General features: G+C 43.0%; 1 protein-coding gene across 1 annotated transcript in view; it reads left to right on the forward strand.

The window, feature by feature from the left end:
• The first annotated feature begins 2,965 nt into the window (after positions 1-2,965).
• The window catches only part of CYBB (cytochrome b-245 beta chain), a 33,497-nt gene continuing 15,678 nt past the window's right edge, over positions 2,966-20,784 (forward strand). Inside the window, exons 1-5 of the mRNA XM_084617609.1 lie at positions 2,966-3,099; positions 6,150-6,245; positions 8,077-8,187; positions 19,377-19,461; positions 20,476-20,621. Of these exons, the coding sequence (XP_084473735.1) occupies positions 3,055-3,099; positions 6,150-6,245; positions 8,077-8,187; positions 19,377-19,461; positions 20,476-20,621 (483 nt within the window). The 5' untranslated portion in view covers positions 2,966-3,054. The remainder of the gene's footprint in view (positions 3,100-6,149; positions 6,246-8,076; positions 8,188-19,376; positions 19,462-20,475; positions 20,622-20,784) is intronic.

A 20,784-nucleotide genomic window follows, 5' to 3' on the forward strand; every position in this document is an offset into this window, starting at 1 on the left:
TTCTCAAGCCCTTTGCCTGCCCACTTTCTTCCCTTCAGTGTGCAAGGTAACAAAGGGGCAGGGAGTTAGCAGAAAGGAGTATATCAGCAGAGACATGTAGTTCAGGGTAACCTCAGCTTGGAAAAGAGGTGCATAGTGATGGGCTCCTGACTTGACTTCTACTACTAAGTAGGGGCAACATAACAGCTGCTCAGCAATGTGCTCAGTCAGGCAGGGTCAGGTTCCTTTGTGCTTGCTCTCCTTGGTTTGATACCTGCAACACTTCACAGCTGTGCACTGTTTAGGATCAACGCTTTAATGCAGGCAGGTGCTAAACACATGGGTCTCGTGCAACTGCATGGCTTTTACATGGGGACAGAACAGGGAATAACACTGTGCTGGCAGGGAGATGGACTTGTTGAATTTGTGTTAGAGGTGTGTGTGTGTGTGTGTGCGTGTGCAATAGTCACAAGATATTCCAAATCCTTGAGCCTTGAACATTTTTTGCAAAACATTTGTGCTAAAATAGGACCTTTTTCTAGTGAAAATGGCACATCTTTGCAGTGAAAACTTTCACATGTACAGAAATCTTTCCCTATCCCAACTGGCCATTTTGCAACATTTTATACAAACAGGAAATTTTGAAGCATGAAAACAAGGGGAATGTCTTTGTTCTACAATCTCACACTCTTATAGAATAACTATTTTTATCAATGCAGTCTGCTGGCAATATTTCCTTGTCTTGTGCTTCATGGAGTTCGGTAAATATAAAGCTTTCAAAGACTTACAAACACCAGATGAAGGGAAGTTTCACTTGTTCATCAACTATAATAGAACATGGAAGTGCCATGAAGAGAATCAAGGGCCACATAGAGCACAGGTGCCTTCTATGAGTTAGTCACCCATGGTGAAATCCTAGTCCCATTGAAGCCAATGGCAAAACTGTCATTGACTTCAATGTGGCCAGGATTTCTCCCATAGATCACATCAGCTGTGAGAGTAGCTGACATCCATCTTTTGTTTCGACTTACTGAGTGTAATGCTCCAGTCTGTTTCCAAGCAGCTATCCCAGTTCAAGGGAGGTATTGTACATCAGGTGGCCAGTTAAAGCATATTCTGCTGGGTAATCACTGGTGTGGCGGTTACAGGTTGTTGGAGAGAAGTATGTTTCACTGGCTTATCGAAGTGAATAATATTTTCAGTGGTTACATTTCTCTTCCTATGAGACATTTGATATTATTCTTCTAAGGGAGCTTCTGGTTAGAGAAGAGAAAAAACATCAGATAGTCTAAGTGGCATTTTTTTCTTGCCCTCAGTACCACCCTTTTTTTATTCTGAAGCTAATTACACAGCACGATTTCCTGGGGCAGAGGAGAAATTTCTCTTCAGTCCATATGCATTTGATAACGGGACATTTCAAAACCACAACAAAATGTCTGATTTATTATTGGAAATGCCATGGATCAGACATCCCCTCCCCCCCCAGTGCAATCGTCAGTTCTGGGCTGTGACTGTGCTGAGCTCAGTGCTTCTTGGATTCCTGGGGGGCCAGGAACTATTCCTTATCCATGCCACTGCAGCCAAGGCATAAGTTATATCTAAGGGAATGTCTGGCAGCCCAGAACAGCTGGAATTTAGGGCAGTCTGGCCACACACCTTCCCTTCTCCCTTGGGGCCATTCTATGGCACCAGCAAATCCCCCTTTAAACTGGGGGACTGGTTTTCCCTGGTGGGGAGATTTGATTGGTTCTTGTTGTGTACAGGGGCTGGAGAGCAGACCAAAGTCAGCACCTAAGTACTGCAAATTTTTTGCCTTCAGAATGTTCTTTTCACAGACACAAGAGCCAGAAATGCAAGGCCAGATCCTCAGCTGGTATCAGTTGGTGTAGTTCTGTCAAAGTCAATTGACAGACACTTGGGCACTCTCTGTTTTTAAGGGCATGGGAGGTGGATCACACAGGAAATGCTAGTCGAGAGGTGGGGGCATTTTTGGAAGTGGGAAGTTACCACAGGCAAGAGTCATGACCTTGCCCCAATCTACCTTTTTGCTACTATGTACTGCCAGCCTTGGACAGCATCTGGGAGTCACATCATTGTCAAGTCCAGGGGGTTGGCTTAAAAAACCACAAGCCTTCCAAAAGGGAACACATGTGGGGGTTGTCTGGTGTCTGAGCCTTTAGGATATATTTGGATCACATTTCTACACTTCGCTCTGCAAGCACAAAGGCTAGAGTCTTCCACCAACACACACACACACTTTATTTTTTTTAACAAAAACTCAAGTTGAGATTCTTTCATAATCACATGCTTCCAGGAGCTGGGAGTTTATAAAAAGCACCAAGTCTCATGAGAGTTGGAAACGCTTCCGGGCTAGCTGGGAAGGCATGTCCACACCACAGCACTGATCTGAAGAGCCAAGCAGAAAGCAGCTGAGAGGCAAAGAGGCCCAGATCTTCAGACATATGTAGGTTCCCTAACCTCCACTGAAATCAAGAGAAGCTAGGAGCATAGATACCTCTGACTATCTGGGCCAGAGTTGCTAGTGCATGTCTATCAGGAAGGGGGATGGTAAATCAACTTTGGAGGCTTTTGTGGGATTCTGAGCTGCAGAAGAGTAATACATTGTGGAGGAGAGGAAGGTGAGGGAGCAGGCGTGGGAGGGACAGGGTGTAGTGCTGGGGGGGGGAGGACGAACTGAGGAGGAGTCTGATCATGTGTAGTTTCTCATTACTTTACAACACTGAAACCTTTTAGTGCAAAGTGACACCATGATTTCAGGCAGAAACACCCTCCAGTGACATTTGTTTAACCCAAAGTAATTCATACACAAGAGAAAAATGTCAATTTCAAGCTCTCCTTATTTAAGGCTGGGGTTTTAAGATGTTGTGTTTGTAGAGATGTCAGGAAAGATACAGCAAATTTAAACCATTGCATGGGCTGATGGTTAGCTAATTTCTAGATGAATGACAAAGGAAACAGGTTGCATCAAGGCAGCTGCTCTCACTTCCTTCTGTGGGGAGATACTCACATTGCCTGAAAAAGAACAAAGCCAGTGTGCACTCTGTCCCAGCAAAGATGGGCAACTGGGTGGTGAACGAGGGACTCTCCATCCTTGTTATTGTAAGTACAACACCTTATTGTGATTCACATTTGGCCACACGTGTTGTGAGATTTGAAATATGCTGATCACTTTGAGTCAGTTTTAACGTATCTGATATTGTGGCTATGGGTAAGCAATAGAACCTGAAGAGAATTACTGGGTGAAATCCCAGAGGTCCTTAGTAGTAAAGTGCCATTGACTTCAATGGGGCCAGGTTTTCATTTTGTATTTTAAGTCTCATTTGATTAGTTATATGTATGTAAGTGTTTGGATGGGAGAGTGATCATGGCATGAGAGAGAGCTAATAGCATTACATTACAATGTAAATTCTGAATGAAAGTAAAGAAATACTTTATCAGACTAGCTAGAAATAAGTGCTAATGAAACTGAATTTATATAATGTACAGTGCTCAGTGTAGGCTATTTATATCAGAGTGGCAGATTCTGGGATTCTGCATGTGGGGATCCTTTAAGATTTGCTGTGCTTGACTCTTGCATGAATATGCAGTGAAAACAATGCTATATCATTCTAGCCAGTGGGTTCAATTAGCTCCAGCCAGGATATAAAAGTGGTTGGAATCCCTCTCATGTGTAGGGGAGCTAGGGTCTGGGACAGAGAGATCATCCTGGAAAAGCCAAACTTGGAGAGGAAAACTTAGATGGGGGTTTAATAAGTGAATGTTCTATTTGATTTATTAATAAAGCCAAATGCCCCCAAAAGACTAGATTCAGACTACAGAGCCTGTATGTTCGCATGTGTGTATATATAAGCAGCAACACACGTACTAGAAGCAGGATGTGAATTCAACCTTGATTCCTGTTATGTTCCTGTATTTTTCTTTTAAACAGTTGATTGCTAGCCAGATATCTTAAAATCTGACTTGATATACAGTGCAATTATGAGAAATAGCTAATTGATTCTATTTCTTCAAAAGAGTTACTAGAACTGATTTTTAGATTTGCTTTCCAAATGTCTAAAAATAACGTAATAATGCTGATGATCATAGAATATCAGGGTTGGAAGGGACCTCAGGATGTGTAATAGGTTTATTAAATGAATAGCGATAAACTAGTCTGGAAAATCATAGGTCCTGATCTTGCAAATACTTTTGAATATGCTTAATTTTATAGACCTGAACAGTCCCACTGAAATCAATGCTCAGGTGCCTAAAATTAAGAATGTGAGCAAGTGTTTGCAGGATCAGGGCTTTAATCTACCTGTGGCAAAAGAAATGATACTTTCATATTTAAAAGCTCAGCTGCTCTTTTTTTTTTTCACAGTAAAGAGCTTGTCTTAAGAAAATATTAATGATACAAAAGATATAGATATTCAATTTTGTAATAAGTTACAAATAACTAGTCACGGAATTTGTTGCCAGATGCTATTAAAGCTAATATCCTATATACCAATAGGAAAAAAGTAGACTTAAAAATGTAACATTTGTGCTTGCTGAAACGTGAACCTGTGTAGTCAGAAATGGATTGTGCCTGCCATTTACTGTTAATTACTGTCCGTAAAGATATCAGTAGCTAGGACACATTTAAAAATGCAGTTTGAACATCCCGATGGCTTGACAAATCAATGTATTGTGCTGTCATGGTCAATGCTTCAAGTAAGCAAAAGCTCACAGGAGCTGAGCTCTGGCATCTCTCCCTCACAAGAGCTGAATATTAGCTGAATTAAAACAAAAGTGTATTTTCACTAGAGTAAGAAAAACGAGGAGTTATTTGAAATAGATTGAAATAAAAATAAGGGAAGTTGTAGAGACAAAAACAAGCCAAAGGAAAGCTTCTTTAGAGGGTCTGATTGGAACAGTGTTCAGCACTGTTCACTGTTACAGTATTATATGCTACTTGGGTGTTGTTCCCCTGGCTAGACTTGTAATGCAGCCTTAGGAGTTCTTCTGAACTTTTCTTCCTGCTTTGCACTTCCTCTATAATCGAGATCTGGGGTCGGATTCTCCTCTCCCACATTCCAGTTTTACACTGGTGGAACTTCATTCCCTTCAGTGGTGTCACTCCTGATTTACCCTAATGTAAGCGGGAGGAGAAACAGGCCTTCAGGGTCTAGGTTGGCCCCAGGCTTTATCACAATGCTAGTGAGGGCCAGGGCCCATTGCAGAAGCAACACCTGAATCCTTAGGGTGGGAGTGTGGCACTATAATTTCTACCACCCCTAACCCCCAACAGAAGGTTTGGTTCACCCCCAACTCTCTGTTCCCTCCTCTCCATCCCTCCCATGTGTTTCTTTCCCACCTGGTAAATCCACCTGGGGCAGGGCACAGGGGTGCAAGCTGCCCACAGCCCCCAGCTATTGCTCTGTGGGACTTGAAGCCAAACAACTATCTCTAAAACTGGGTAGGGCAGGCCTGATGCAGCTTTAACCCCTGGCTCCTACAAGGGGAAATCTGACTGAAGACCTGCCATTAATAATAGTCATCAGCTCAACCATGCACACATGGCCTCAGGGTCACATGTACCTCACAAAACCACCTGAGCTAAAGTGGACACTCAGTAAGCTGCTGTAGTACTGTGGCTTATTTCCTCCATAGGCTACAACCTTTGAGAGGGTGGTCTAATCACATACACTTAAGAAGATCTGATGTTGCATCCAATTCAGGGCAATGGTATAAATATATGTTAGTCAGTACGTGTAGTCTTAGGGAAGATACTTGTAGCACAGTAAGCTCTAGGGATATTTCACTAGTGTATATGCCTGGAGAGGAAACGGGATTTAATGGGGATGGGAGACGGGGTGGAGTGTGGGGAAATTATAATCTAGAATAAAGGGGTAGTTAAGAAGAACTCCTGCCTGGGCTTAGCACAAAATAATCATAATAAAAAAACACCTTAATCACTACCCCTGAGGAAATGGCAGCCTCCATTCTATCAAAGAGGTAAATAGGGGTGAAGATTTTAAGACCAGAAAGAGTTACTAGATCATCTAGTGTGACCTCCTGAATACCATAAGCCATAGAATTCCATCCAGTAACTCCTATATTGAGCCCAATTTGTGTCTGACCAAAACGTATCTTTTGATTGCATCCAATCATGTATTTTTCTCATTCAGCTTGTGTGGCTGGGGTTAAATGCCTTCCTCTTTTGGTGGTACTACGGAGTATATGATGTTCCAGTCAAATACCACTATAGCAGAGTGCTTCTTGGGGTAAGTACAGCACGTGCGTTACCACGGCATATAGTGAACAGATACAATTGTAACTAAGCCTTCCTATTTTGTCCTCAATTCTATTTGGCAGAGAGAGTAGCAGTTCAAAAACTCATACAAACAGATAATTGAACACACATGGTGCTTTCAAACAGAAAAATGGAATGCAGAGCAGACAAATCCCATTCTAGAGATGTCTTCCAGGAAGATTCACACTCCTTTTAATTAAAAAATAGAACACCTATTGTGACTGCTTTATTAAGCAGAAGCAGTGCAAAGTATTGCCCTGGAATATTAAAAAAAAAAGTTATCTTAATCATTTTTTTCATAATCATTTTTCTATCTTGAAATGAATAGTTTACACAGCTGTTTGCCCGCAAGACTAGTTGTCATTTATGATTATATCAAAATATAGCTGTATATAAGACCCTGGAGTACCAAATGTAATCAATTGGCTGAGATAGGTCACGTGACCTATTAAACTAGTTTCCAAAGGTTTCCGATCACATTACCGCATTAGGCACGATAAAACAGGCTGTTGCTAAAGCCAATTTGTGAGATGCTGCAAGAGATTCAAACCAAGCTGATTTCTATTAGTATTTTTATATTCTACAGAGAAGTCAGTAATGGGGATTGCTCATATTTTTAAAAAAGGGATCACGGTAGAACCTCATTATTGCAAAAATTACTGTTGGCTCTGAGTCATAAAACAATATGATATTTTCCACACAGTTACTGATTTGGTTCAACAAAGCTGGGAATCTTGCTCAAACGTATTGGTCAAATTCTGCTCCTATTTATAAGGGTGCAATGCCCTTTGAGGGTGCTTCTGTAACTGAAAGGAGAATTTTTCCAAAATTGCTCATTTGTTAGTCTCTAAGGTGCCACAAGTACTCCTTTTCAGTCTGAATGGAGATTTACAAATTGTTCCTCCATCCTTAATAAAAAAAAAAAAGAAGCAAGCTGCTTTTTTTTTTTAATGCTCTTTGCTGAAGTTGTAAATCTGAAACCATGAGGAATATGATGATCAATACAAAGTTTTCTTTTAAAATGGCACTGGTCATAAAAAGAAAGAAACCTGTATTTACAGAAAATCATTGGATTAAATCTAGTCCTGGTTTCTTTCTTGAATATACATATTATAAGATACAGTTTCCTAGTATGCTGTACCCGTCTTCATCTAACTCCCTACCAGTCTTCAATAAGACCAGATTCTAATAGCAGTCCCCCACCTAATGGCTAACTGGTTACATCTGCTCTGTGTTTGGCCTCAGCTGTCAGACCTAACAATGAACCTTTAAAATAATGAGATAATTTAAACACTGAAAAGAGAAGCAAGGCATCTCTGTGCTGCTATATGTGTGTTCAACTGATCTGTAGAGACCAGTACTCGGGTGAAATTTAAAAGACATCCTTAATTCTCATTTGTACTCGGTCTAAGTGTAAAGAAGTTCTAGGGTGGGTGAGCATCAGGACTAAGGGTACATCTACAGTGCCGCGGGGAGTGAGCCTCCCATCCTGGGTATACAGACGCGCTAGCTCTGCTTGAAGTAGTGTGCTAAAAATAGCAGTGTGGCTGTTGCAGCATTGGCTAGGTTGGACTTTGGGCAGGGGCAGTGAGGCAGGTTTGTACTTGGCAGCTAGCCTGTGCTTCCATCCATGCCATGATGGCTGTACTGCTATTTTTAGCATGCTAACTCAAGCAGAGCTAGCATGTGTCCCTCTGCCCAGGCTGGGAGGTACCCTCCTTCCCAGCTGCTGTGTAGACATACCCTTAGTTTTTTACTCCATGTGCTGTACTGATTTTGCCCTATGTTACATTGCATTACAGTCTGCTTTGGCTTGGGCACGAGCACCTGCAGCCTGTTTGAATTTCAACTGCTTGCTGATTCTGCTGCCAGTCTGTCGAAACCTGCTCTCCTTCCTCAGAGGATCCAGTGCGGTAAGATGAAGAAAGATTTTCAGAATACTTGAGAGCCAGAAGCCCACGTTACTGAGCTTGAGTTTCCCAAAAGTATTTTCCTTTTTATGTGCCCCTTTTCAGAAGTAATGAAGTCTAGAGTTTTGCCGTGGAAGAGAAGTGAGGGTTATACATTGAGAACAACTAAACCACAAAGGCCTTACTTTCAAATGTCATCCCTGGAGTTTCACCCATTTATGCCAGAGATGAATTTGGCCCCTGGCTTCTAACTTTGTGCCTGCAATTTTGAAAGAAAGACAGATATTTTCAAAAGCTGTTAGAGCTGGATTTTCACACTTGATCCTTCTATTATATTCTCCTTTCTCTGCTCTGCATGGTTTATGCCAGACTCAGCCTAAAATTGCTTAACAGCCTTCTGACCTTCTCCAGCCTATGGAGCACAGGTGCAATAGGCTGCACATGAGAAGCACCACTAAGTGGCGTTCCGTGCTAGCTGAAATTGTGAGTGGTCTTCCATGGTAGCCCTAACCAGTGCACACTGCAGCAATCTAGCAATCAAGACATGGATAACTGAACTGAGAGGAAAATATTCTATCCAAGCACAAACCTATCCTTGGCTACTACAGTCAGGGCTTGCAAACCTTACTAACACAAAATGTTCAAATGAGAAAGGAGTTACCATCTCATCTAGTTACTTCCCCTCCCAACCCTATCCTATCACCTCCGATTTATCTGAATTGCATTTGGTCACCTTGTTCTCATCCAAAGCTACCGGCAGGCACTGGGAAACTAAAGATGCTACTCTATCATGGGCCAATGAAAGAGAATCACAGCACTGTTTCACGCAAAACATCTTATCATCCCTCTTATTTCTTCCTGTACTCTTCAGCACAAACACGTACATACCTAGTGGCTCCAGTTCAAGGATTTGATTTAGCTCTGTAAAAGCCTTCTAAGATTTCATGTCTTAGAGATGCCTTCCCTGCTTACAGGTCATCCCAAGGGTTGAGATCAGTTGGGACTTTCTTACCACGTTTCTCCAGGTCTCCTACACGGATTTTTCTCAGTAGGCAGCCCTCAGACCAAGACTGTTAGCCTAAAGACTGCGCTGCAAGGTTTATCCAGGCCTTTGCATGAGGCTGGTGGGCTGAGTGTTTGTAGGCTAGAAGGGGTTCTTTTATAGTTGAAGGATTTGTTTGTTTTAGTGATATTTATAATAAATGCAGCTACAACAGGTCTTGTGAATAAAACGAAAAATAAATGAGGAGTTTGGCCTCATCCTGCCCTGGAACATGGAACATTTTCCCACATCACCAAGTCACTACAAAAGGTCAGACACTTCGGCACAGCTTTTAGTTTTCATGTTGAGAGAGACCCAGGACTCAAATAGCAGAGGTGCTGCTTCCTGGTCATTCTTCCGTTGACTTGGCAGAGCTGTGTGGGCAAATACTTCCTCGGCATCTGTTACATTATGCTTGGCTCAGGCTATTACTGTTAGTCCCATCAGTTTATGGGCAAATCTAGAAACTACAAGACGGGGTCTTCCAGGCTAAAAATCTAACTTTAATACAAAAAATGCTTTTAACTTATAAGAGTTAAAATTGGAGTAAATGTCCAGCCTCCATGTCTCTGCCATTGCTTCATAAGCAATGTGCTATGAGTTTCACTTCTCATTTTTCAGATAACTTGTTCTTTCCTAATGGCGAGTAACACTTATTTACTGAGAAAAGGGGAAAAGAGCTCAGAGTTGAGAAAATTAAAAAGATTGTACAATCTCTTTCCTATAGTTATGCCAAAAACTGAACAGCACAGTTGTTATGGGTTATCAGATGAAGTGTCATTTAACAGCATCTAAGGTTATCCGGTCTTATGTCAGATACTATTTTATTCCAGCATTATATAGACTTTTACAACTACATAGCACCTGATGCATTATTTACATATTCCAAAATTCCACTGATTTCATTAGGAACATGTGGAAAAATACTATGCAATCATGTAATTTAAAACTGTATCATAAAGCATGTGCACCAGGAGGTGACTTAAGGTTTCACAGGAAACCTTAAGACTGCTTGACTTTGCAACCTGAATGTTCTTTTTTTTATTATTATTACATTTCCTAGACTTTTAAAAAAAGAGAAATGGGAAAAAAAAAATCTACCCACAGAAACTTAGTTATACTCCACGTGTTGTCAGCAGGGTATGAACCCAAGACTTTCACATTCACAGTACAGACTTCTACCACTTGTGCTCACAGAGTAACTGGTAGAGGTGGAAGCAGGTTATCCTTTATGTGGAATAACCCCTAGAGAAGGCCATAATACACACCTTGGCAATGGGTTGTTAGACAGCAGTAAAATATTACTCCTGAGAGAATTCAGCACCAAAAAATTAAAAATACCATGCACAATATTTTAAAATTCTCAAAATTCTGCACATTTTGTCAAAATAACACAATATAATCATACCTTTCATTTTCAATTATTTGCTGACCAGCATTGTGAAATAAATTACCAAAAGAATTGAAAATGGTGTGATTTTTATATTGTTGTGTTATTTTGGCAAATAAAATATGCAGAACTTAAAAATATTTAAGTTTTTGGTGCAGAATATTTTATTTTTGGTGTAGAATTCCCTCAAGAGTACCAGGGTGGTGCTGTGTGGTGCAATCTGGGTGTGGCATCTTGGTGTGGGGGGGCCGGGTGCGGGGTGGATCTGGATGCACAGGGGTTCATTGTGGGGTTCTGGGTGTAGGGGGGGATGGGACTCTGCAGGAGAGTCTAGGTGAAGGTGGTTAGGGCTCAGTGGGGATGGGGTTCTGAGTGTGAGGGCCTCAGTGGGGGTCTGGGTGCTGGGGGAGTGGGACTTGGTGGTGTGGAGGTTAGGGTGTAGCTGGTTGGAGCTCAGTGGGGTGGGGTTCTGGGTATAGGCAGCTCCCAATGCAGGGGGTGAGGCTTGGTGGGGTGGGGGTTGGCTGCAGGGGGCTCAGTGGGGAGGTTCTGGGTGCAGGGACGTCTGGGTGCAGGGGTTTCCTGATGCAGGGGATGAAGCTCAGTGAGGTGGAGGTTCTTAGGGGGATTGATGGGGGGGCATTCAGGGTGCGGGGTGGGGCATGTGGATTGGCAGGGGGTTCAGAGGCATAGGGTTCAGGCAGACAGGGGAAGCAGATCCCCAGACAATGACCCCTCCCCCCATGGCTGAGAAGCAAAGGGGCCAGGAAGTGGGGGAGGGGGGACAGGTCACTGTGCAAGGAGCTGTTCCCCTGTCTGCCCAATCCCTGTGCATCTGGACCCCCCCCATCAGCTGAGCCTCACCCCTCCCACTCCCAGAACCCACACCTCAGTGAGCCTCACTCCCTGCACCCAGACTCCCCGGCTAACAGCCTCCCCACAATGCAGAGCTTCCTGCAGCTGGGGGAGGTTTCTGGGGGATTGATCTGACCCAGCCCTGGCTGCTCCATGCAGGGAAGGGGGAGGGGGAACGCCATCTTTGTCATTCTCCTCCCCCTGTCCCCTCCAGCCCAGCTGGGACTAATGTCTCTGGGTGGCTGGGGCATCCCCAGACCTTCCCACCCCACCCACAACAATGACTTACCTCTCTCCTGGCTCCTCCAAGTGCCCAAACAGATGTGCCCATGCTGCCAGGAAGGGGAGAGTGAGCACTGGTGCAGCTTCTCTTTTCTTCCCCGCAGAAACCATTTTTCTGTGGGGAAGGAAAGAAAATCTGCAGGGGGGACATGTTTCTGCATGGGTGCAGTGGTGCAGAATTCCCCCAGGAGTAAAATTTTGAACTTCAGGATTCCTGGGTACTCTTCCAGGCTCTCAGAGAAGAGTGTAGTCTAGTGGCTAGAAAAGTGGTTAAAGGTACCATAGCCACACTTTCTTTCAGGTAGAAATACTTGGTTAAGTGGCTGGGCTTTGGTTTGCTATTTTAGAGCTCTAGGTTCTATTTCCAATTCTCCCAGAGGTGCCCTTCTGTTTAATAGTTGTTGCAAAGCACATAGAAATATTAAAATCAGCCTGTGAAAGAGGTGGAATTTGAATTCATGGGGCCAGATTCTCTGGTTTGCTCTATTCCCCTTCCATCACTGGAATGGTGTAAATGGAGTGGAGACTGGTTACATCCCCATCACTTATGTAAAAACTGAACAGTAAGTATTATTGTCCTAATGTAAAATTATTTTCCTGTGGTAGTTCTTTCCCTGAACTGTGACAGATTAGCTAGTATCAATCAAGATTAAAAGCCAACTCCTGGTGTTAAAGAAATCATGAAATTAATTCCAATAAGACAAGGGTTTCGTTGTAAATTGGACCTTCTGCTTTGAGCACTAAACTGCTCACTCCTTGAGATGTGCAGCTCATCTTGTCTTGTGTCCCTGTAAAGCTGTCTCTCCTCTGTTGTTCAATGGTTGGGGCAAATCCTGCTGGTCTGCTGGCTGCTGTAGCCAGGTGGTGGGAGTTTCTTGCTGCTACACCCAGTTAACAAGTGTTAGGACCCTGCAGATTCATTTCTCAGTGAGGCATATGGGACTTGTGAATTGTCCCCATGACTGGGTTGGATTAGATGCCTTGAGGAGGGAGCTAGGGCCCTACAGAGGGAGATTGTACAGTAGGACTCCTAGGGCAGTTGGAATTTATTTAATTTGAGATACTTAGTCATAAGAAAGTTATGACAGGAAGAAGGGTTTTTTTTATCTTATGCAAATTTTGTGCAGTCCTAGATTGGAGCAGGCTGGGGAATCCTGCAGTTTACCTGCTGTCAGTCTTTTTTTAAATTAATTGCATTCAGGAGATGTCAGCGGCATAACGATTACTACAGAAAGTATGACTATATCCTATTTTGTGACTGAAAAATTTCCTAAAGAGTGGGTTTCTTGCCACCCAAAGCTTCACAGGGGTTTGGGGTGGAGGAGTGGTTTTATTTGTTTGTTTTTTTTAAAAGGTGATAGTTCAATAACACTGCGACGGAAACCTTTCCCTAAACCCACAAAAGAAATGTTAATGTATAATTGAAAGAATAATTGAGTTCTCTATGTACATCAAGTGGCAGGAATTCTGCTTCTTTTATTGAATCAACATGTATTCTATCAAACAGGGAAACACTGTACAGCCATCGCTGTGCTTCACAGATTGGCCTTTTAAAACAGGAAGCTAAAGAGTTCAAAGTTCCTCTTTGTACAGTCTAGAGACAGGCATCCAGGAGCAACAATTTTCTATTACACTGGTTTTTTTTAACAGCGTTTCCAATTATGTATTTAAAATAAAGTATTGGAAGGCCAGTCTCTCCCGTCAGTTTATCACCATGTGACTGGTGAAGTCAGCAGGGTAGCAGTAGTGTGTGAGGAGGATTCGTCCCCTAATGTACGTTACTGTAACAGCTAGAAAATAGTCAGACAAGAGAAGTGTGGTTAAATCATTTTCCAAATGCTAGTCTGAAACTACCTTTATTAGTATAGTGAATGTCCATGATAGATTGAGAAATGGACTGGTGTGGAGGACCAAATTCATTGCTGGTGTAATTCCATTGAAGTCAATGATGTTGCATCAGAAATTAACCTACCCTGATATTTTTTTTTCCTCTCTCTTTCCCACATTCCTTCTGTCCCCAACCCCTCTTTGTTTTATTCCTGGAAGGTATATGAGATCAACCCTGCTTTATTGGTACAGAATTGTAAGGTGTCCTCCCAATTAGCTGTAACGTACTTCGTCCACGTCTTCAGTTTTATTTGTTTAAAAAAAATCCAAGAATTTTTCAGTGTTTATTTTCCAAACATTGAAACTGAAATGAAATCTGGTTAAAAATTAAAAAAATTAAAAATCAGGGGAAAAAAGAAGAGAATTTTTTGATTATACCGTAGCAAAATGTTATAATTTTTTGGTTTGTTTTTATGTACAAAGGTTTATTTTGTCTCTCTCAGAGCTAGTAGTTTTTCCAGAAATCCTTGTTTGCATATGCTTGTATAATTTTCTTCAAAGTATCCTCACTCATGTTGAACCTCTTGCTGTCTTGGAGGTAGTCCAACTTTCAAAATAAGCTCTCTGCATCAACAGATCCAGTGGGTACACTCAAAGCTTACAGTTCCCAACTTTAGCAAAGTGACACGGCATCTTGATGACTGTTCCAAAACACCAGCACATCGAGTTTCACATTGTCAGGGTTAGGCAAGTACATGAAAGTAGTAAATTACCCTTTCAACTTTGAAATTTCATGTTTAGTTGAAACATGGCAAATAGTTGAAACACTCTGGCAAAATGGTCATAGTCTGCTGCAAAATTTACCTTGAGGAAGGGGTGCAACAACAGGATGACATTCCAAAAAGAATCTTCAGCACCAAACACTTCGGGATTCAGATTATGAGACGCAGTCATCTCCCATTTCCGGCTGAGCATTGTGTGGAAGGTTTTGAATGCTTGTTTGGTTCTCATATTCTGGGGGCGAAGGATTTCTAGAAACAGCTGGGTTTTTGTCATCGTATATTTCTCCTGCAGCTTTTGTGCTCGCTCCAGCTGAGATTTTAGTTGTCAGGATCCAGTAAATGTCTGTACTGGCAAACACGTTGGCAGTAATCCGAGGAAAATTCCAGTGTTTTCTGTGTGTCGCACAGTGATTCCAAGTTTTCAACCATGAACATTAACTTGGTGCGCAGAATCTGGTGATCATTTTGGTTATTTGCCAGTCACTTCAGAGTTTCTGCTTTAGAACCAACAAAACTCCAAGCTGATCTAGGAGAGGCAGTAGCACAGTGCACATGTTATTTACATGACCGGCAGTGAAATACAAGCTCATCTACTGATGTGGCACAACAGGCGTAGTAATCAGCACCCGACACTGCACTTGTCTTGCACTGGTGTCAAACAAAGCCTTCAACGTGTTTGCATGCTTGAAAATGGCCCCGAATCCAATGATGCAAGATGTCACATCTTCCATTTCTCCTGTAGCAGTAGCTACTGACAGTGCAACATTAATCAGATGAACAGGACAGGTAATACGTAGCAGCTCCACTTTCTGATTGAGTTTAATCTCCTGTGCAAACTTAGTCATGTAGGAAGCAGACTCTGTGTTAGTTGTGGCCACATTTTCCCAAATTAGTTGGTACATCTGAAATAAGAAAAGGAGTACTTGTGGCACCTTAGAGACTAACCAATTTATTTGAGCATAAGCTTTCGTGAGCTACAGCTCACTTCATCGGATGCATACTGTGGAAAGTACAACAGATCTTTTTATACACACAAACCAAAAGGTTTTCTCTCCCCCCACACCCACTCTCCTGTTGGTAATAGCTTATCTAAAGTGATCACTCTCCTTACAATGTATATGATAATCAAGGTGGGCCATTTCCAGCACAAATCCAGGGTTTAACAAGAACGTCTGGGGGGGGGGGGTAGGAAAAAACAAGGGGAAATAGGTTACCTTGCATAATGACTTAGCCACTCCCAGTCTCTATTCAAGCCTAAGTTAATTGTATCCAATTTGCAAATGAATTCCAATTCAACAGTCTCTCGCTGGAGTCTGGTTTTGAAGTTTTTCTGTTGTAATATCGCAACTTTCATGTCTGTAATCGCATGACCAGAGAGATTGAAGTGTTCTCAGACTGGTTTATGAATGTTATAATTCTTGACATCTGAGTTGTGTCCATTTATTCTTTTACGTGGAGTCTGTCCAGTTTGACCAATGACATAGCAGAGGGGCATTGCTGGCACATGATGGCATATATCACATTGGTGGATGTGCAGGTGAACGAGCCTCTGATAGTGTGGCTGATGTGATTAGGCCCTATGATGGTGTCCCCTGAATAGATATGTGGGCACAGTTGGCAACGGGCTTTGTTGCAAGGATAGGTTCCTGGGTTAGTGGTTCTGTTGTGTGGTATGTGGTTGCTGGTGAGTATTTGCTTCAGGTTGGGGGGCTGTCTGTAGGCAAGGACTGGCCTGTCTCCCAAGACTTGTGAGAGAGCATTGGGTCATCCTTCAGGATAGGTTGTAGATCCTTAATAATGCGTTGGAGGGGTTTTAGTTGGGGGCTGAAGGTGACGGCTAGTGGTGTTCTGTTATTTTCTTTGTTAGGCCTGTCCTGTAGTAGGTGACTTATGGAAACACTTCTGTCAGCTGTTTTGCCGATGCACCAATAACTATCAGCAGAGGGGATGAATGTCACAGCCAACACAAAACAGTGTGGGCTTATTTTGTGTAACCCTTCTGCCTGTCAGAGTTGGCAGCAACAAGGGCCGGGTTCAGTATCTAGGGGTACCATTTCAAAAACACAATGCAAAAACGGCTCGAGCCCCCACCTAATGATCTGGGACAATTATATACCCACCCCCCTGGCCGCCTCTAAGAGGCAACACTTCCCCTCTCGCAAGCACAGAGTCTGAGTGTAGCAAAAGCCTTTTAACAAAGGAGGGAAACAATGCACCATTATGTTGGGGAAACACCACAAACAGGATTCATAACACCAACCATAAGCAAAAGACCCACCCCCAAGTAAGTTTGGCAGCGTCCTTTTCCCCTCAGGATCTTAAGTCCAGCAACCCAATAGTCACCCCCCTCCCCCAGCTTCTGTCCTTGGTCAGTGCAGCCCCCCCCCAGAGTTCAGAAGTTCATCTGCAGAGTTTACCTCCCAGCCTGGGTGGAAGTGAAGGGAGGTATGGGGGGCATCTTATATGCTCCGTTGCTTGGGTCGACAGCCGAGTGCCATGCCTCTCCACGGGGTTCTGCTGCAGTCTTCACCGCCAGCCGCGCCTCTCCACCAACCACCCTGCTATCTGCTCCACTCTGCTCCAGCTGTCCGCTCCAGCTGTCCGCTCCACTTTGCCAGCCGCCCACCAACTTGTCTTCAGCCCCCCTCCCCCCCACTTAACACAGCTCTCAGCAACTTCAGCTCTTTAGTGATTTCAGCACTCAGTGATTTTTAGCTGGTAGTAGGGGAGCCTCAGTGCTGGTGCTTCACTAGCCCAAAGTGGGTTTAATGCTTATTAGACCTAGGTATCAGTGATTGTAGCTCTGCAGCATGTAACAAGACTCCCAGTGGAGCCAAAATTAGCTCTGTTCTTACACCATGAAAAGAAGAGGGATCAAAGCAGTGTTTAGGGCCCTCAGAAGGGATCCACGCTACTAGGTACACATTACTGTATGCAGCCTCTCTCAATTCACTGGGTTTTGGAACCCACGTCCCTTGCCTAGCGAGTGCTACTTAGTTGAGGGCGAGTCCCTCCATCATAAAATGCCAAGTACAGTTCTACTGTCCTTGATTCACATAAGCAGGATAACAACCCTTTATTACTCCTGCCCCAACAACAGAGAGACTGGGGATCCCACAGCAGCCAAAGTGACCATTTGAGCAAGCAGTCCATATGATAGGCAGGGTGGGTGTGCTCATGCAATTGAGAGTGCCCATGCAAACGAGATCAGCCCCTGAAGTCCTTTTCCACAGCTCACCACCAGATGTCGGGTAGAGCTCATTCTGACTCTGCTTACATCTGCTTTGAAATAAAAAAATGAAAAGAAAAGGCCAAGAATTGGATGGTCCAAAGCATTGGGAAACTTGTCAAAAATCAGACTAGATTCCACATTTCCATCAATTCGTTCCATCAGTTTAGATACTAAAGCATCATCATTTTTCTTTCCGATACTTACTCATTAGGAAGAGTTTTTGCTACTGGACTGTATTGTTGCACAAAGTCACCAATAGGCCCCTCTGCTATTAACAGTGTTGTCCGGCAAAACAAAGAGCACGCACAAATTCGTTGACACAATCGTGCTGTGTCCTCTCTTTCATTAAAGCCCTGGTGAAAGCTCCTGGTATTGACTGTTTATCCTGAAGCTCACTTTCTTCTTTAAACTTCTTGTGTTGCTTGCTGTCAACATGCTTCTTTGCTCTGTCAGCACGTGCACTGACCTCAGCACTGCAGTACTTGCAACACAATGTGTCCTCTTCGCTCCCGTCTTTACTTGTCTTGAAAATTTCTAAGCACTGATTTTCTTGTTGGTAATTCAGGCATAGATTTGAGTTTTTGCCCCATGTTTACCTTTTTATCTTAACTATCTGTAACCCCAAGGAGTTTACCTAGGTTCCTGGGGTTCTGTGTACTGGTAGTTCAGGGAGAAGCACGCTGTCCCTGGTAGGAAGGGGGAGCCAAGGGCAGACTCAAAGTCTGCTAGGCAACCAAGAAGGGGTGAGGCTATTTAGAGCAACAGGGAGCCCTGTTGGTTTGGGGAAGGATTGCAGGCATGTCTGCTCAGAGGAAGGGGCAGAGTGAAATGGCTAACAAGGGAAAGCCTGGGAAGAAGAGCTAGCCTGACCAATAAGGAGTGACATGCCCTCCTCTGGGAGCCCTGGAGGGGGAGAAGCCATATTGGGAGTAGTCTGGAGCCAGTCACAAAAAGGGCAGGATTGGCTGTGTGGGGATCCAGGTCCATCCATCCAAACCCATAAGGAGACTGGCACTAAAGGAGGTATCTGGGTGGATAGAGGGCATTACATATCTTTATCTGTGGAGGATTGATTGTTTCAATTGAGCACCACACTAAAGGGATGCAAAGAAATAGGCAGGCAGCGGCTCCTTGTAAGCCAATCATAGCGCAATATTAATGATTGGTTTTTCCGACGTCCACCGTGTGTGCTCTGTGTTTTACATTGTGGAAACTGCTTCAATCTCATAGTTGCAGGACACAACAATTGTGTAAAGCTTTAGTGTTTAACAAAAATAAGTACCCCAAAAATACTGAGTGGATTGATAAATGGGTATAAATCAGTAAAAACTGAATTCCTTTAATAAAAAAACTGGTAATTTATCAGTGAAAATCAATAAAAACTGAAAACGCAGAATGCTAAAAGTACTTGACACATGAACACTCAGGACTTCAGTGCTTTCTTGCAAAAATATGCTTGTATTTTCTCCAAACGTCTTAAAAATAATTTGGTGTGTCCTGTTTCCATGTCTAACTGTTAATCTTAGACTGTTTGTATCATGTTTCCTGATGATTGCTTTTCATGGCTGGCAAAGAGAGGACAATGTAATGAATGTTTAAGAATACAAGGAAGAGAAGGAGAACACATAAGTATAGTCTCCAGTTGATCCAAAGACTTCCACTGATTTCAGTATGCTCTGGATCAGTCCTCAAGTATGCAAACCAGTGTCACAACTGTTACCAAACTATATCCTTCACACCACAAATAATCTGCAAAGACTTTTCATTTTTTTTAACCCAAAGTGCTGCTCAACCCGTATCAGGAGACAGTTAGACAGGAACCTCACGTTTCACAAAATGGTGGCTTGGATGATTGCCCTTCATACTGGTAGGTATTTAAGAATTTTCTTGATCATTGCTTTATCATTTCACCTTGCACAGAATCCAAATGGAAGCAGTGTCTCTGGAGTTTATGACCAGGTACCTCATTTCACTAAACTAAGAGAATGACACATGGCATGGGTTAAATCCATTTCCAAATGCTAGTCTGAAACTAGCAGAAAGCGAAGTGGCAAAAGACAACTCTCTGTTATTTCAGTGCAGGCTACTCTTTAATAAAGGGTATTCAGCCATGCCCTCAGAAAAACTGATACCCAGCATTTAATGCTTTCTGTGGCTTGTTTCCAAACTGTAGTAAATTGTAGTAAATAAGGAGAGTGAAGAAAGACAAGCTGCATATGAAGGATTGGGTAAATGGGCTTTCTCCCCTTCTTGTTATGTAGACTCGCCATAGACTTTTCTATGGTGCTGATCATCACAGTATCTGAGCAGCTCACAAACAAGAATACGTTGAGCTTCTCACTACCGCTGTCGTCCCTTCCTGAGGTACGGCTGTTGTATTATTATTGGCATTTTACAGAAAGGGAACTGAGGCACAAACCGATTAAGTGACTTGCTCAAGGTCAAGCAGGAAGTCTGTGCCAGAGCTGGGAACACAGCTCAGACCACCTAAGTTTTGTACAATTACAGGATCAGACCCCTCAGCCCAAATTTTCGAATGTGACTAAAGACATCTCAAAGGGACCTGAATTTCAGAAAGTGCTGAGCGTGCACCCCCACTTGACTTTCTGTGTTGCTCAAATCACTTAGTCTGTCTTGTGCCTCAGTTCCCCATCTGTAAAATGGGCATAACACTCCTTCCTGACAGGGTAGTTGTGGGGATAAAATCCACTGATGATTGCGAGTCTCCCAGATACATGGTGATAGAGAGCAAAGGTTCTCTTCTGTAGTTTGGACAATGCCCTAGTGGTCAAAAGCCAGAAACTTTTTCTGAGGTACCTGTACAGGAAATGGTATAACACTTACCTAACACAAGCCATGTTGTTTTCTCTGTCACTCACAGCCATACACACCATTGCACACTTATTTAATGTAGAGAGGTGTGTGGATGCACGTGTTGAAGCGAAAGGAACTATTCAAGCTGCTCTCTCTGATCTTGGTGACGAGCAAGAAGAAACATATCTGAATTTTGTCCGAAAAAAAATTCCGGTAAGTGACCCTGTGCCATGGGGAATATTCACCTATGCAACTGTGTCAAGGACATTTTGTTATTCAGTATGGTTAGTAGGCTGAATCTGTGTTTCAACCACATTACAGGAACAAACCCTGCACAATGTATTCCTCTATATTTGGCAATAATTAATAATAGTGA

Source organism: Lepidochelys olivacea (assembly GCF_965140295.1).
Source record: "Lepidochelys olivacea isolate rLepOli2 genome assembly, chromosome: 1".
NCBI lineage: Eukaryota > Metazoa > Chordata > Testudines > Cheloniidae > Lepidochelys > Lepidochelys olivacea.